Source organism: Spermophilus citellus, assembly GCF_964194105.1.
Source record: "Spermophilus citellus genome assembly, chromosome: 2".
NCBI classification, from domain to species: Eukaryota; Metazoa; Chordata; class Mammalia; order Rodentia; family Sciuridae; genus Spermophilus; species Spermophilus citellus.
Window position 1 is genome coordinate 197,743,567 of NC_138183.1, and position 18,404 is coordinate 197,761,970.

The following is an 18,404-nucleotide window of genomic DNA, read 5'->3' on the forward strand; positions in this document are numbered from 1 at the left end:
TGGATTCAGATGTTCTCAATTGACACTGGGAATTCTAAGTCATATAACCTAGAATTTTTAGGATCTGGGTTCAGAGTTTTAAAACACAGAACAAGAGATACCAAACTATCAGAATGAGTGGGTGTCATTTTCCTAGCTAAGTATGTGTGTGTGTGTGTGTGTGTGTGTGTGTGTGTGTACTCACGACTCACGTGCTAGGGATTGAAAAGACTATTTCTCACTTACCATCATTATTGAGATTGAACCCAGGGTCCAGTGCCTGCTAAATATATTCTCTACTACTTGTTTCTCAAGCAAAACTTCAAAGACTATTATTAAATGGAACCTTAATGTATTGATTGAAATATGAATTACATAAAGAATTAGCTACATAGAATCAGGTTTCTTAATCACTTAGAGTCTATGACCATTTTGGAGGGTGGTCCTTCTAGAGCTGAGAAAAAGGATACACTTCTTCCAATGCCCTGCCTAGTCTGAGGTCTCAGGACCCAGAAGGCTTGGATTTGTCAAGTCTGGGTGAAGCACGATCCCCAGAGGGCATTTTGGCTGCTGGTCTAGATACTGTGTGCTTCAGTGTCAGGAAGGTGAGGTCATAATACATTAGGTAACCATCATTGTAGACATAGAGCCTGTGGTCCGAGGGGGAGTAATTGATGCCATGCAGCGTTTCCAGCATCTTGTCCAACAGGATGCTGAGGTGGCGCTCCTGCCCATTGGTGGTATCAAAAGCATAAAAGATCTCCTCTTGGCGAGTGCTCAGTGAGCGTAAGGCATAGAGAACACCACAGGCCATGAAGGCCCCCGACAGGGCTGGCTTGAACTGGCTGGTGCGCCAGGATTCCTCTACTTCTAGGGTGCTGGCATTGAGACGACTCACAACCAGGTTGCTCTTGCTCTCCTCAGTGGCATAGAGCACCCACAGCCCCTTCTCATCACCAGCAAAATCTAAGTCCTTCCAAGGCACACTAGCATAGGAAAAACGGTTATTGTAGGTAGCACCAGGCAATGGGCGCTGCAGCACGAGGGTGTTGGAGGAAAGGTCCACTTTGGCTATGTCATTTGTGCCATAGTAGTTAAAGTACATGAAGTTCTTGTACACAGTATTGCCACTGCCATCACCATAGCCCATCTTCCACTGCTCATAGTTCTTTAGCATCACCAGGTCATCATAGGACTTGTGCAGCCGATAGTAGTCAAAGTACCTAGGCCAAGTACCCCCCAACACACACATCAGACCATTAGGTGACAGCAATGAACAGGATAATAAAGTGCTATAAAAATGGGCAGGTTAGTGGACCAATTAAGAATAGGGACTTAGGAGCCAAATAGAATTGAGTTTTAATTCATCTTCTTTTACTTCTTATATACCATGACAAAATAAATAACTGTAAAAATAACAGTAATAAAAACAACAGCTACAGTGCCTGTTAATCATTGAATATGCATTATCTTGTTTAATTATAATAAAGACACTGTAAGGTAGATTTTATCCTTTCATAGTAGGGGGCTAAGTCAACTTTGCTCAAGTTGACACAAATTATAAATTTTCTTTTTTTTTTTTTGTTTGTTTTTGCAGTGCTGGGGATTCTACCTGGGGCTTCACACATAATAGACAAGTGCTGTGTCACTGAGCTACACCCTCTGCCCCTAGCTTATTACTTATATCTGTAAAAGAAATAACAAAAGAATCTACTTCACTGATTGATGGAAGGCATAGGAATAATGCAAAGGAAAAACAATAGTACAGTATCTCATGGCAGGCATTTAACCAATGATAAGATATTACTGTATTCTTCTTATGGACATTTTTCTGTACCTAGACTCCACTGCCTTTCACCTGCCTTTGAGATGCAGGTATACTGTAACAGGACAGTTCTGAAGCTGTATTCAGAAGATCACTCTGGAAAATTCCTTAAATTATTCAAGTTTTGAATATCTTATTTCTTAACACTGGACAGTAGGACTTAACTAGAATTTTCAGAAGATTCAAAGAGGGGCTGGGGTTGTGGCTCAGCGGTAGAGTGCTCGCCTAGCATGCACTAGGCACTGGGTTCGATCCTCAGCACCACATAAATGTAAAATAAAGATATTGTGTCTACCTAAAACTTAAAAATAAATAAATATTTAAAAAAAAAGAAGATTCAAAGAGCAAAGGCATATTGATGTATTTAATATGCTACCAAATGTTTATAGGACTTGAGGAGCATTATTATCACTAAGGCTAATCCTTCTGAGATAAGATGCAACTGGACTCTTCAATGACTGGTTCAACCCACATTTATCTCTACTTCCTATGAGCTTCTACCCAATTGATTCCACACCACATATCCGCATGTACTGACTTCAAACTCTCAGTGAGTTGTGCCTACCTCCCTAATCAGACTGACATATTGAAGGGCTCCTTCATCTATTCATTTAGCCTTTCTTTTATCCAACAAATATTCATCAATCCATATAATGTTCTCACATATTATCCTCATTTTAAAAATGATGAAAAAAGTCCATTTCTCCAAGACCACTTAGCTTAAGTAGCAGTGCTGAGAATTAAATTCAGACCAGCTTAACTCTAAGTCTTAAGGTTGGTCAGGATCATTCTGTAAATTTCTTCTAAGCAGGAAGTTGGGATTCTAAGGTCAAGAATAGAATAATTTGTCCTTGAGATAGGATCAGACTACATAATGGAATCATCTTTGGGTCATAATAAGATTTTTAAAATTTCAGATAGTGAATTTTTTGAAGGAAGCTCATGGAAGTCTGGGCCAAACTTATCTCTTAAGAAGAATGTTAAGAAGTGACTTCTTAGGTCTAGAACAGATATTTCCAGGAACACACCTAAAATTGAGGAAGCTGGACTGGTTCTACAAAGAAACCTGCAAAGGAAAGGGGAGGGAACATGTAGAATGAACCTGGTTGCAGCAAACTGTCATCCAGGACTCACCTGCCATCTGTACGCAGAGGGGCCACCCAGTAAAGGGGAGAGTCTGGACTGGGAGCTGAATCTCGGCCCCAAGCACCTGCCTTGTGTGAGATGCCTCTCCAATTGAGCTGCAACACAAGGGGTCTACCGACTTTCTGGAGTCCTCCATGGGCACAAGAACCTAGAGGTAAGGCAGGAAAGGTCTGAGCTATGTGCAAAGTATACAATCCAGAGAGAGGAGAATGTAAAAATAATGACCATGTCTACATATACGGTGTGCCTATACCCCAGTGCATAGGCAGGTACAGAAACAGGTCAATTTTGCATAAATAGAGATCAGTGTGTATGTCTAATTATGAGGTGTTCATATGTTTTGTATCATCCTTGGGTAAAAGTATACTAGTTTGTGTTCTGCATCTACCAGTGTCACCAAAGAGGGGGAAAAAAGGAAATTAAAGATTTAGTTCCCATCTACATCTCTATTGCAACTCTGCACTCTCAGCACTTATTGCTGGGGAAACAAAATCTTGAGAAATTGAGTTTGTGTACTCACCAGGGGGCAGGGGTGGACCAGGGTGTCTGGAGGCCTGCTCTTGTTCCTTTTCCCTCTCACACTCATTTAGCCGGCCTTGAAGTACATCCACCTCCTGTTGGAGAGCTCTGAAGCTGCGCTGGTCAGAGTCAGCCAGAAGCTTGAGTGAGAGACTGGCATTTGTCACCTGAGGAAATGAGACACCAGGAATGTGGATAATAGATCTGAACTTAAGAACTGAATTCAGACTCTCCTATTTTTCAGCTCTGAGATTTATTTTTTCTCCTCAAACAAGAATCAATTTTGGAAAATTTCAAATATGTGAGGTTCAAAAAACAGGGGGCTGTGAAAGGAAGGGAGGGTTCATTAATCTATACATACCTGCTCCTGGAGTTGGTGAAGAAGGTCTGCAGCCCTACTAGCTCCTGCCTTGGTCTTGAGCTCAGCTGTCAACGCTTGTGCTCCCTCTAGCTCCAGGAGCAGCAGATTGAAGGACGGTGTCTCATAGAGGGAGGTAATGGTTTTGGGATTCCTGATCTCCTGTGTTTGGCTCACTTCCAGTGCCTGGTTTTCTTGCTCTTCAATGGCACGTGCATACTTGCTGGCCTGAACATGCGGAGATGGACAGGTAGTTCTTCCAAAGGTCAACTCCCCAGGTCTCTTCCCATCCATTCACCTCCTCCCAGAGCCATACAGCTTACAAATCACTCTCATGTGTATCATCTTACTTGCTCCTATTCAGTCCTTTAGGTGGGCAATTAGCATTACCCCTGTTTCACAGCTAAGGACACTCATATTCTTTTCCCTGCAAAAAAAGACTTCTTACCCCACACCAGGTTTATTTTTTTTTTCCCCTACCCTGGTTACAGCCACCCCTGAGAACTGGTTTGGTGAGTGAAAGAATGAATGGAAGGACTCCCAACTTCCAGTTGGCCGCATCTCTCAAGCTTCCCCAGAAACTCAGCAACTGAAGATACACTAAGTAACTGACCATATAACACTGCTGACACAGCACTTCTGTTCACTCATCCTTGTTATAAAAACAACCCTAAGCTTGCCAGTCCAACCCAAAAGTCCTTCCACCCAGTGTTCTCATTTCAACTCTTCAACTCAACTTGTCCTTGGTTCCTTTGCATTGCTTATTTCACTTGACACCTTTGACTAGTCTATACTTGTGCCCAGATTTTCCCCTGCTCATCTTCCAGGTACCCATATGTATTAATTCACTCATTGATGTAAGAGGCACCCCTACATAAACCTTTCTATACTGTTTCTGCTGTTGGGAAATCTCAAGAAAAGTTCCTAATTTTACATTTAATCTAAGGATTCATTTCAAAGATAAGGACTGTGTTTCTTCCAGTTTCTTCTCTACTGCCAGGACGCAACCCCATGCTGGATCCAAAGGAGGCTGTGTTTGGATAAGTCCAAGCTCCATCCCAGGCACATAGCTTCAGCACTCACCCAGAGCAGCTGCTGTTCGTACTCGCCAATGAGCTCCTTTGCCATACTTTGTAGTTGCTCCAGCTGCTGCAGAAGGACCGAGCTGTTGGGCAGGTGAACCACACAATGGCATGTGCCACTCTCACTCATAGAGTTTGACAAATTTCTCACCAGCTGCAAAAGCATAGGCATGGGCACACTAAGTGGAATAAAGTATATTGGACTACAACATGCTGTTTACAAACCTGAGGCAGGAGAAGAAACTGAACCTACTCTGGAGTGCCAGAGAAGAGTTCTCTCTTCACTTGGGGGGTTCTTCTTGACTTATGGATATACCTCTATCAGGGGTTTGAGTATTTTGGGGGGGGACTGAGGTTGAACCCAGGAGTGCCCTATCACTAAACTATATTATCACTGACATTTATTTATTTATTTATTTATTTATGAGAAAGGATCTCATTAACTTTCCCAGGCTGGCCTTGAATTTGTGATCCTCCACACTTAGTTTCTCAAGTAGCTGAGATAATAGGTGTGAGTCACCACACCTGGCCTAGTCTTCATCTTTTAATTTCCCATAATTGAAGCTTCAGTACTCTTCTAGCTCCTATTGGTTGAGCCATCCTCACCCTACCTCCGTACTGGCTGGATCTAGCTGCAGTTTGCATAGCTGGAAGTCAATTTTCCTTAAGGCTGTATACAAGACAGCAAAGCTAGCTTTCAGAGAAATGTTAGGGGGAGAGGTTTAAGAAGCTTAATCCTGTCTCAAAATATTGCCACTCTAGGTATTTGACCACTTCCCACAACTTCACCTTGTCTTAAAGACACCAGGTAAAGAGAGTTCCTAATCATCAACGAAGGGAATCATCAGTAATAACACCATGAATCATCAGATTCTTGACTAATATTCTCGATTAACATTCACAGAAATGTGACATGAAGTGAACTGCAAAACATATTTTGTATTTAAAAAGTGAGAGGAGTCTGAGACTTTAAAAATACCTTATGAAGCCACATGATTAATAAGATTGAGGATGCAATCTGCCCTTAGGTTTCATGTTTATTCAAGATCCTGTGCTCTTACACCTAGGGAAGCTAAAGAGCTCTGAGCTATATCGAGGTGAGTATGTAGTACAGGCCAAAAGAGTGAGGGTGGGAGTCAGATTCCCTTGTCTCAGATCAGTAGAACAAAGAAGAATGTTCTAGAGCTAAGATATGCATTATTTGGAAGTCTTCTTGCCTCTCATATCACTTTCATACTCACATAAATCCCAAACCCATTAATTCTATAACTAGAATTCCTAAATTATAATTTTAGCTCTTGATGTTGGGTTGGCTACTTATTTTGGGGGTCCCAGTGTTTGGGGGTGTACAATGGTAGAAATTATGTCATTTGTCTTATAGTTTTACTTTAAGAATGTTTGATAGATAGATAGATAAAATTTTTGTAAAACACTTGGAATAGTGCTTACCTGCAAATGATAGAGTCCTTATTTTATTATAATTCTCAAGGTCCAATTTTTCACACCCATTTTGAAACTGGATGAGCAAGCACTAGATTAAAGACTCCTTCCCAATTTTTAAATTAGACCTGTGGCACTAGCTGGGGTTTCTTACCAAATCTTCTAGAATTAAATATGTGGCCTCTATACTTCTCAAAGAAGACCCACACATAGCTTTTCTGGTCCTATAAACCTACTCTGGTTACATATTCAGCTTGCAAATTCCAACCCAATAGTTGAGCTTTGTTGGGATAATGAAACAAATATTGCATAGTTTGCTATACCTGATCTAGCCACCATTAGCTCCAGTACCCTTAGCACAGGAAGAAGAGAATGAAGCCTCATAATTTGGCATGTTAGATAGCATGTTAGTTCTCTATTTCCTTTGCCATTCTCTTCTCTCTTACATCCTATGCCCATACAAGCCACGGGAAAATCAAAACAAAATGATGTCCCAGCCTCCTTTTCCCCCCTAATTCTCTCTACTTTCACTCTCTCCAAGGATTAAGGGATTCTTGAGCAGAATCACAATAGAGAAGGAAGCCAGCCCAAAGTACAGAACCATCTCCCTACCTGCTTGAGATCCCTCTACCCTCTGCCTGTACCTGAGGCTGTCCTAGGAGCACTAGGGGCAGCAGCAGTAAAGTGGGCAGAAGAATTAGGACAGGCTGCATCTTGCTCCTCCTGCAGAAGTGCAGTAAGTCCTTGGGGCCCCCCCTCGGATTTATCACCAGTGAAAATGAATAACCTCAGGAGGAGGGGACAAAGATTTCGACATCTGAAAGTGCTGAGCACTAAGAAGATACAGGGAGGCTGGATTGGTTGAGAAGAGGATTATGACAGACTGGTACCTCCTCCAAACATGAGAGGAAATAGGATCCCCACTCCAAATGGGGCCTTCCTTGTTCATCCCCTGGCTGAGCTCTGTTCCCACCCTGCCAGGCCCTCTTCTCCAAACAGATTAAGAAAAACCTGAGACATCCCGGGGGGTGCCTGGCATGGGTCCTTTTCAGGAGGGATTGTGATCTTTCCCTCAACTTTAAAGACTCTAAAAGGAAATGCAACTCTACCTGTTCAATCTTGAGAACAAAAACCATTTACTTAACTTTGTGCCCTTGTATCAGTGCCAAAGTGGAGGGCCAAAGGAAGACCTGGGGTGGGAGGGGTTGCTTCAGCAATGCTGTGCTGGAATGCTCTGTCATATACCCTCCATCACCTCTAGTAATTTGCCTCCTCCATTCTCCTAGGTACTCTAAATTTTCCATCCCACTTCATTATTCAGATACTTCCCTAGTTCCCTTAGTCTTGATGCTTTCAGCCTCTACTGTCTGTCCCCCAAGAAAATCCCCAAAATATTTTCTAATCTGCTGCAGGAAGTTATTGAGCCTCAAGTCATCTGGCCTCCAAGTCCTCTGGATATCTCTAAAGAAAAGCAAGAGTGTGGCTCCTAACACCTGGACAAGGTATCATGGGTCAGTTTTCTTAGTGATGATTGCCCTAAATTACTCTCTCATCCTCTACCATCTCACATGAATACCTCTTTGGCACTGAGACGTGCAGTGGGGATGCCAGATTTCCTATGAAAGTAGGTATTTCCTATGAAGAGTGTATGTATATCATCCCAGTTTTCTTTTCTTTTTTCTTTCTTTATTTTTTATGGTACTGGGGATTATATTCAGAGGCTTTTAACCACTGAGCCACATCACCAATCTTTTTTTTCTTTTTTGCCAAGACATAATTTTTTATTTATTTTTTAGTTGTAGTTGGACACGATACCTTTATTTATTTATTTTTAAGTGGTGCTGAGTATCAAACCCAGGGCATCGCACATGCTGGCGAGCGCTCTACTGCTGAGCCACAACCCTAGCCCAAGATATACTTTTTAAGTGGGTACAATATAAAATACTTTTTGGTCAGTTTCCAACTTTTTATTAACTTGTATTTAATATATGCTTCCCTTTGAGACCATAATCTCCACAAAGGCAAGAGTCTTTTTTATTTGACCCTTTCAAATCTTTTCTCCATTCCCTTGCCATCTGCTTGGATACAATCAATAGGAGCACCGCCAGATCAGATGGTAAAGAATGACATCTAGGTATTTGTTCTCCCAGGTTTTTTTTTTTTTTTATGTATGTGGTTCAGGGATTGAATCCAGGTGTACTTTACCACTGAGCCACATCCCTAGCCTCTTATTTGTTTTGAGTCAGGGTCTCACTAAGTTGTGGAAACTGCCCTCAAACTTGCAATCCTTCTGCCTCAGCTTCCAGAATCAGAATTGCAAACATGCACCACATCCAGCCCAGTTTAATTTACCAAAAAAAAAATAAAGGTTCTATTTTATCACACTGGTTCAATGTTAATACAGTTGTCCCTTGAATTGGTTCCAGGATCCCCTGCAGACATACTATATTTATTGGTGTGCTGGGGATTGAACCCAGGGCCCAATGTATGATAGAAACATGCTCCACAACTGAGCTACTCATCCCAACCACTCATATACTTTAAATCATCTCTTCACTACTTATATATAATAAAATTTAAATGCTAAATAGTTGCTATACCCTGTTAGGGGATGACAAAGAAAAAAAAAAGACACAATTTCTTTCCAATTATTTTTGATCCTGGGTTGATTGAATACCCAGATATAGAACCCATGGATATGGAGGGTCAACCATATTTATTACTACTGAAATTAATATGATTGTAGGGCTGGGATGTGGCCCAGAGATATAGCTCTTGCCCCAAATGCATGAGGCCTTGGGTTCAACCTATGGCACCACACACACACACAAAAAAAAAAAGATCCTTTTTTTTTTTTTTTTTTTTTTGCAGTATTGGCCATTGAAAACACAGGGACTACTTAGCACTCAGCTCTCTCTCTACATATATATATATATATATATATATATATATATATATATATATATATATATTAGTTTTAGATGGACACAATGCCTTTATTTTTTATCTGGTACTGGGGATCAAAACCAGTGCCCCACACACGTGAGGGAAGCGCTCTACGACTGAGCTACAACCTTGGCCCCCTTTTTGAGACAGGATCTCAACAAGTTGTCAAGGCTGGCTTTTAACTTGTAATCCTCCTGGCACAGCCTCCAGAGTAGCTGGCATTCCAGGAATGAGCCTCCATACCCAGTTTCAGTGGTCTTAATCATCATGAATTTGTGTAAAGCTATCTGACCACAGCTGGAGTTATGATAAAATGATATGGTAACCTCAGTGACTGACAAACAATAGATGGAAATAATGGGAATAATCAAGAAGTATTTGAATTTATTTGATGGGAGGAGAAAAAATAGATTTCCACAAGTTTTATACCAACTTCTTACACACACAAACACCTCACTTTTACTCTCAATTCATGTAACCGTTCAAAGTGGCTATGTTAAGTAATATCTTTGTAGAAAATTTCCTTATTTAAAATATTAAAACCCTGATATATATCAAAAATAATAAAAAAAGTTTAGCCCCCTGCCATCCTCAATGTAAGTTTTTTCCTTAGCATATGAACAAATCATAGTAAGCTTTACAAGGAACTGTTATCTACCGAGTCATATTTCTCTCTAAGTTTACTCAATTAAAACAATTATTTACAATCTTTATTAACAATTGGAGAGGGCTGGGGCTGTAGTTCAGTGGTAGAGCACTTGCCTAACATGGGTGAGGCACTGGGTTCAATCCTCAGCACCACATAAAAACAAATAAAGTTTAAATTCTTAAAAAAACTAGATTTTACTATCAAAAAGTTACTTTTCCTTTTGTTCTTCAAGGATGCCTTATAAAACTACTTGATAAAGGAGTTATATAAGATACTGACATTCCACACTGACAGATTCAACACTGCTCACAAATCTAAGGAACATTAGCTGGAATTTTAACTCAAGAAACCAATGACAACAAAATCAATGACTTTTGAATTACATGACTATCAGCGGAGGAGAGGAAAAATAATTTTAGATCCCCATTTCATAAGGACTTTCTTAAATGCCATGAATAACTTATTTGACCAATAGATAGGCTTCATGCAATAAAATTAGAGTAAAACAATAAAAGGCATATTCAATACATGTTAAATATAGATATATATTCCATGTATATACACTGTGAAAAAAATTTTAGTTAAAAAATTAAAGACTAAAAAAAAATTAAAGACTGGGGCTGCAGATGTAGCTAAGTGGTAGAGCACTTATTTAATGTGTGTAAAGCCCTGGGATTGATTCTCTAGCACCACAAAAACAAACTAATTTAAAGACTAATCATTTAAAAATGAAATTGCCTAGTTTTCACTGTTAATTTCATGAATGTACAGGAAACAACTGGAATTTTAATTTGATATAGTCAACAGACAACTCTGTCTCACACTTATGTTTATTAAAAACTGACAAACAAACAAAACCTGTACAAAAAAATCTCAAAGTCATTTATCACTTTCAAACAGTAATCAAGAGACACATTATCACCTAGGGCCCCCTCTTCCTCTTCCTCGGCCTCGGCCCCTTCCTGCAACAGCTTCCCTTTTCTTAGATTTCACCTTAGGTTCAACATCCACAAGTAGTGTATCCAGTGGTAAGCTGTCTGGCAGAATAAAGTATCGAATGTTATTTCCCTGAATACTCAATGTTTCCAGCTGTACAGGTTCTCTGTTCTTCAGGGTCATTTTCACAGCTTTAAGATGTGTATTCATGCTGACATCTACACCTGTAATTGTTCCATGGACCTGTGTTCCATTCTTCAATTCAGTGGTTACAGTTTCATGACTCAATTTCATCAAAAATCTCACGAGCTTCATCCTAGCGGCGCTGTTACCCCCTTGGTTCGATAGTGCACAATATTAGACAAGCGAAGACCCACCAACTAAGAGTTATGAATGGCCAGAAACGCCTACTCCAGAGGTTCCAGACGTAAAGAGTGCCTCACCAGTCTTATATATATAATTTTCTTTTTAACTTAGAGACAGGATCTCACTAAGTTGCTTAGGATCTTGCTAATTTGATGAAGGTGGTTTTGAACTCGCAATTCTCCTCCCTCACCTCCTGAGCCACTAGGATTACAGGCCACTGCACCTAGCTCATCCCTGTTTTCTGTTGGGGAATATAGTTTCTATAGCTCTGCTATGCTATTTGTTGCTTCTCTTCTTTTCATAGTAACCCCAACTTCAGATACTATAGCCACTTAGCACAAATGTCCTCTGCTTATTCACATCATCATTTGAGATTACCTCCCTGGCATATGATTAGTAGGAAAAAAAAAAGGCATATGGATCCCATACTTCCCTTTCTGGGAAAGAATTGAAAAGCTTAGGTGAATATAAGACCACAGGAAGACAGACTCAGGGCTCTTCTTGGAAATCCTTGGTGAGAGATATTTCCATCTTGCTTTACAGATTCTCATCCTCTGAATCCCAGCCCAAGGCCAGAGATTCATTTTCCATCAATTCTTCTAGCCCAGGAAGACAGACAGTGGGTTGGAAAACCTAAAGTGTACAGAGTAGGAAACCTGTCCATCAGTGTCCAGGCAGGTGTGACTATATCTGTGGCACCTTATGGAGGAAGAGATGGTAGGAAGGAAAAGAAGGAGAATAGATAGAGCATGGAGCATGACATCAGGTGTCGGAGTCATCTTCCCATTTATTACCAACTACAACTAGTCCGTGGCACAAAACAGGAATAGCCTCAGTCTCTGATCAAAGATGGGAGACAGCTTAGGGAGATAGCCACAGTAGTGTCTACTCTCTTCCCAGATATACAGAGCCCTAGGTGGCAATCAGGTCAGAAACCAAGTGAGTTTTTTGTGTTCCATTTTATTCAGATTGTACCATTTCTCCAGCCCCTCTCATCTTCATTCCATCAGCAAGCATGGAATTCCCATTTAGTTCCACACACTGTACAAAGGCCCCACTTGAATTGCTTCGCACTATTCTGGCTCTGTTTGGGTAGAATAATGGAGAAAGGCAAGATCCTCCACCACAGGCTGAGCCTCCTTGTCTGTCACAGTTCAGGCCTGACTTCTTCTATACGTTTGGGATCTATCTATGGAGGTGAATAGAGTCATAAAAAGTGGAAGTAGACTTCAGGTAGAGCCAAGCCTGCAGAGGTTAGTCCGGTGTACTCATGCCTGGGAGGTGAAAATGGGGTAATGGGATTGGCACAAGTAAAGGGCCACCTAGGGGCAGAAGGTGGAGACGCCTTGGTCAGAGATGAGTCCTGTAGCACTGTTTGGCCATCTGAGGATACACTGTTTGGCCATCTGAGAGAGCACCTTCATTCCTGTGGGGATACCCTCTCTCGGGGTCCACCTTCCTCACTGCCCCTGCCCAGAAGAGCTGAAGCAAGTGCCTAAGCCTCTGAGCAATCTGCTGGGTCCGTACTCCATAGACTACAGGGTTAAGGGCTGGGGGAACCACCACGTAGAGATTAGCAAGTAGGATGTGGATGTGGCCAGGCACTGTGTGGTGGCCAAAACGGTGAGCCAGGAAAGAGAAGAGGGCAGGTGTGTAGAAAAGAACAATGACACTGGCATGTGCCCCACAGGTACCCAGGGCCTTGTAGCGGGCACCATGGGATGGCAGGCGGCAGACAGCACGGAGAATAAGGACATAGGAAGCACCTATGAGCCCTAGGTCCAGGCACGGGGAGAGCAGTGTGGTGGCCAGGCCATACCAGATGTTGGGGCGTGTGTCACCACATGCCAGGCGAGCCACACCCATATGCTCACAGTAGGTGTGAGGCAGGGCCCGCTGCCCACAGTAAGGCAGTCTTTGAAGCAGAACCACAGGGGGCACCATGACACAGGTGCCGCGAGCCACTGCAGCTATAGCCACTATGCCTACCACACGCTGGGTCAGCAAGGCCCCATAGCGCAGAGGCTGGCAAATGGCCACATAGCGGTCCACAGCCATGGCCAGCAACACTGAGGATTCAGCAATGAAGGCCACATGGGCAACAAAGAGCTGAGCTAGACAGGCCCCAAAGGAGATCTCACCTGACAAACCCCAGAGCACAGCCAGGGCTTTGGGCACTGTGGATGTGGCCAGAATCAAGTCAGCAGCTGCCAGAAGCCCCAGCAGTTGGTACATGGGAGCCCGGAGTGCCTTGTCCACTGCCACCAGTCCCAGTAGAAGGGCATTCCCTACCAAAGCTGCCATATACAGCAGGCACACAGGCACAGACAGCCATGCATGCAAGGCCTCCAGTCCCGGCACGCCCAGCAGGACAAAGGGTCCAGGGGCAGAGACTAGCACAGTCTGATTGACAGCAGGCAGGGCAGGATCCAGCTCCATTTCCTGGTTTCATCAGGCTCTGTACCTGCAGGGCACAAATGGGGCATGTGAGAGGCAATTGCCAGTGTTACTGAGATTATAGTGAGGTAGGGGCAAGGATGAGGGATTAAGATGCTGTAGCATTTTCTGAACTCCAAATCAGGCACTGTTGTGGGATTTGTCATACACTGAACAACGATTTCCTAGCAATTTTGTGGGTTTGCTAACATTCTTGTATGATTCATGAAAGAATTTGGATTCTGAGATGTTGACATACTCCCAGTCACACAGGTAGAAAATAAGAGAGCTAGGATTTGAGCCAAACCTCGTCTGACTAAACATCCTGCCTCACTCACATCCCCACATCCTGACTCCTGCAGAGATGAGGCACATCCAAGCACAGACTAGACTTTCCCACCAGAGAGTCTTATTGGTTTAGGAACCTGAGCTTCCTTCTGAAGTGTGAGGTTTTACCTAGTCATGGGGCCTGGCCCTGCCCTGCTTACCACAGGGCCATACTGGCTCCTCTAGTCCTGGAAACATTTTGTCATGGCCTCACAGGGGAGACTATCTTATGAAAGTCCTTTTTTCAGGATGAAATGTCCCCACATCAACCTAGACACATGGGAAGTCATTCATGTTATCTAAGTCTAATCCATGCAATGGTAGCACAGCACCTGTGTTCCCTGCACCCTAAGGGACATGTAAGTCAGGGGGAAGGAAATAAGCTATGGCTATTTTTCAATCCATTCACTGACAGATGCTCAGACAAAACTCTTGTTTCATGATTCCATGATCCATTTTTGGAAGGTTTTGTGTGTTTGTTATTTGTTTGTTTTAGCTCAGAAACCACTCTCCCAAACATTATGTCCCTCCCAGTTTGTCCACGACATTTTCCAGTTGCCCATGACACCCCTCCCTCTAGCTGTAGGTACCTGCTTCATGAAACTTAATCCCTTCTTTGACCAATATAGACATCCACCCTCTGACTCAGTTTCATGGCTCCCTTTTCCTCTGCTCTTTGCCCATGGGAAGATACTTCTGGTTCTACAAAAATAAGCCTGGGAAAATTTGATGCCCACCAAGGATACAGAGTATCAAGTCTGGGCTGCAGAGGAAGGGACAGAGATCAGATGCCACAGTGACAGTGCCATTGGCGGTCAGGTTAAAATGTGATTGTGGGAGGGAGGGCAGACTTTACTGACCTGGTTTAAGTGGATAAATAAAACAGGCTGGAGAAGGATCTGAGGTAAGATGGGGTTTCCATGCTCTATCTGAGGACCACAGATTTGTCTTTGAATTTCTTGAGACTGAGGAACCTGGGGCAGGTGAGCAGAGAATGGGTGAGGAACTAAGCTCCCCTCAGAGCCCGCCCTGCAGCACTGCTTCCTGTGCCGCATCCACATCCCCACACCCTGACTCCTGCAGAGACACCTCCAAGCAGACTAGACTTCCCATGGGGGAGTCATATTGGTTTAGGTACCTGAGGTTCCTTACAAAGGGTGAGGCTTTGTCCAGTCAGGGGCCCTGGCCCTGACTTGCTCAAGACAGGGCCCTTCTGTCCTCTCTAGACCCTGGAAATATCCTGCCATGGCCCAGCCTACCACAGGGCAGGCCCAGTCTTTAAAAGTGAAAGAGGAATCAACTCCCTCAGCAGCTGGGAATGCCTCTTCCAAAATCACAGGGCAAGCACAACCTGCACCCAAACAAGGGCCTCTTAAGAAAGCCCTATACCTAGGTTGTGGATCTACTAGCACACTTCCCATTGGCAAAATTCCACAGATGATTACCCTAGTTCCTCCATGTCTGTAGCATACATTTCTTTAAATTTCCTCCCATAGCCTGAGGGAAGTGGGGAGAGGGAAGGGGGGGGGGGGACCCTCCTCACACCCTCCAGCCTCCACTCTGCTCCCTATCTGGTTCTCTGCAGGCACAGCTGCATCCTCCTCATCTTCTACCTGCCTGCTCTGTTCTCCTGCCTCCTACCCCCTCACTGTGTCCAGACCTTACCAGCCCAGCATCCTCTGCAAGTCACAGTTCAGACAGGGGCATGTTGCAGGAGAAGTAAAGAGGCATCTCCACTCTCTCTGAGCTGCAGGGCACAGGACTGGCTGTGGGCTGTGGCTCAGGGTCTTGGATCTTCTCCATCATGGTAATGTTGCTACAGATGTGTTATGTTATCTTGTGCTTCTTCCCAGGGTCAAAAAACCCATGCACAAAAAAGACAGAGTCACATAGAGCTATGACCAAGAACAAGATTTCTTGAATTCCAGTCCAGGACTGTTCTTTCTCCCAGGTTCTTTGCCTCCGTCCTCATGTGACAGCATCTTTCTTCTTCAGAAGCAGATGCTTGTGCCACTCACACAGACACTAAATTGCCATATGCCTCTGGGTTTCCATTCCTACTCTAAGGGTGTCTTTTTGTTCTAACTCTGCTCACACATGAACTCCTTTTTACCAGCCTCGGTCCTTGGAGCATTGACGGTAGACAGACCTCTAAGAGCCCATGCAGACTGAGACTTGTCCCTGACCATCTGTTACCTCTTCCCCACAGGGTTCAAGGCCAGAGCACACAGTGAGGTCACCATCTATCTTACCTTTCTCCAGTTTATCCTTCGCAGAATGAGTTTTTCTCCTTGGAGACATTCTACTCAGAGTGGCTCATATACTGAGTCCTGTCTAGAAGGCTTGAGGGAAAAGGTATTCCCTCCAGGTTAGAGTAGAACATCAAAGAACATATAGTAAATGCAGCTAGTTACACTAGGAGAAAAGAAGGAACAGAAAAAGAATGCGTAAAATGAATTTGGGATGTATCAATTAATCACTTGGAACCATGATTTAGTCAGAAGACATAGTCTCACCTTGATTTCAGAATAGGTAGGGTACTGATGAAAACAGCATGAAGCTATATTTTTTTGTTCTTGTTTATTCTTATTTTAGCACAGTTATAAAATCCATAGTAGAATCTAAAGCCAGATTATCTAGGCTCAAATCCTAGCTCTGCCACATAAAAGCTGTGTGACTTTGGATATAATCCCCAAATTCTCTGGGCAAAAGTTTTCTCATATCTAAACTGGGGATACTAATAAATGCATCTACTTTACATGGAAAATTTCAAGAATTAAACAAAATGACATATTAAAGTAATATGTGGGACTCAATAGTGCCTGCAATACAGTAAATGCCCAACACATGTTAAATGTTGTTATTGTTATAATTTGGATTTTTATTATTCCCTGAATCCACCCATAATCCGATGAACAGACCTTTAATATATCTTAAATTTAAAAAAAATATGAGTTGAGTACTGATGTACATTTGTTTGGAAGTAGAATGATCTTGAATGTAATTTTTTTTTAAATGGGACTAAAGGAAAAATGAAAGATTCTGATTAAATCAGATTGCATTAAAGAAAATATTTCCTTTGCAAATAGAGTTGAGGAATTACACTGATTATAAGACTATTTCTAAATAAGATGGGGAATATGGTGGTGGCTCCACACCTCACATTTCCTCCTCACTCCAACCTGAGACAATGATACAGAGAAAGGAAGCCAGGTGACTCAGCCTCAGTCCTTACAGGCAATGGCACATCAGCCTTCCACCTCCTACTCTCCACTGTGAATGTAAACCTGAGCTCAGACAGGCTGAGGAGAGTGTTCAAGGTGACCCAATAGTGGAATTTTATTCAATGTTCTCTGCTTTAGTTGTTCCTTGAAAAAAAGTATGAACAACTCATTTTATCAATTCAAAGAGAGCATCTTCTCCAGTACTGGCACTTATTTGGTTTGTTTTTTGCTTTTTTTAGTATTGGGGATTGAACTCGGTGCACTCAACCACTGAGCCCCACCCCCAGCCCTGTTTTGTATTTTACTTAGAGACAGGGTCTCACAGAGTTGCTTAGTACCTCACTGTTGCTGAGCCTGGCTTTGAACTCACAATCCTCCTGTCTTGGCCTCCGGAGCCGTTGGGATGCGCCACCGTGCCCAACCAGTACTGGCATTTTTGACCACCTGTGTTGGGCTCAGTGTGGAGTAAACCCAGGTAGGGGTTAGGAGACACTTTTTCAGGAGTCCCCAAACTGTGTCTGGGGTGTGACTGATATTTGTGAAGGAATTACTACTACCAATGTGACAAGGACATCCCACTTCTATGCTGTAGAGGTGGGATTAAAGATGAGGAGTGAGCATGCTGTCTCTCTGCAACCAATCCTTCTCCAGACCTTGCTCCTCGAGCTTAAACATTGAGCTAGTTGTACACCTGGGACCTAGGAGACTCCAAAGTAGCTCCTGTGGCAAGCTTGGGAGAAAGCAGGTATGGAAAAATGGAATTTATGGGCTTCTTTTGTGAGTACCTTAAGGATCATGGACCTGAGCCCCTCCAAGGACTGAGCACCTACTGGACTAAGAACCTAACTAGTCTCAGCTGAACTGTAAAGGAGAACTGAGCAGAAATCCAAAATTATCTCTGTGGGCTTTCCTGAGGCCCAGCTTTATGTGCCTGGCATGCTCAGGGCCTGGAGAAAGGTAGATACCAGACAGGGAGGTCTCTGCAGAACCACTGGATAGTGTAGCAGCAAAAGCAGACAGAGACTGGCTTTGCTCTACACCAAATGACAAACCCAGTTACCATCTGAAAACTGACAGCTACCATTCTTTAATATTGTTTCCACCTCTTAACCCTATAAGAAGTCAAAGACCCTTGGTGAAAAGAGGCAAGCCTTTTGAATAAAGATTCACT

At 42.9% G+C, this 18,404-nt stretch overlaps 2 protein-coding genes across 2 annotated transcripts; both read right to left on the reverse strand.

Annotated features, from left to right (window-relative positions):
* Positions 1-481: 481 nt before the first annotated feature.
* Positions 482-7,062, reverse strand: LOC308641744 (olfactomedin-4-like; the record flags this gene model as incomplete). Its single annotated transcript, XM_081280355.1, has 6 exons — positions 482-1,202; positions 2,939-3,098; positions 3,471-3,636; positions 3,831-4,055; positions 4,911-5,063; positions 6,994-7,062. The coding sequence occupies 6 exons, from the start codon at positions 7,060-7,062 to the stop codon at positions 482-484; spliced, it is 1,494 nt and encodes a 497-aa protein (XP_081136481.1).
* Positions 7,063-12,596: 5,534 nt separating this feature from the next.
* LOC308641745 (olfactory receptor 52D1-like) lies at positions 12,597-13,685 on the reverse strand (the record flags this gene model as incomplete). Its single annotated transcript, XM_081280356.1, has 1 exon — positions 12,597-13,685. The coding sequence occupies one exon, from the start codon at positions 13,683-13,685 to the stop codon at positions 12,597-12,599; it is 1,089 nt and encodes a 362-aa protein (XP_081136482.1).
* Between the last annotated feature and the right edge of the window lie 4,719 nt (positions 13,686-18,404).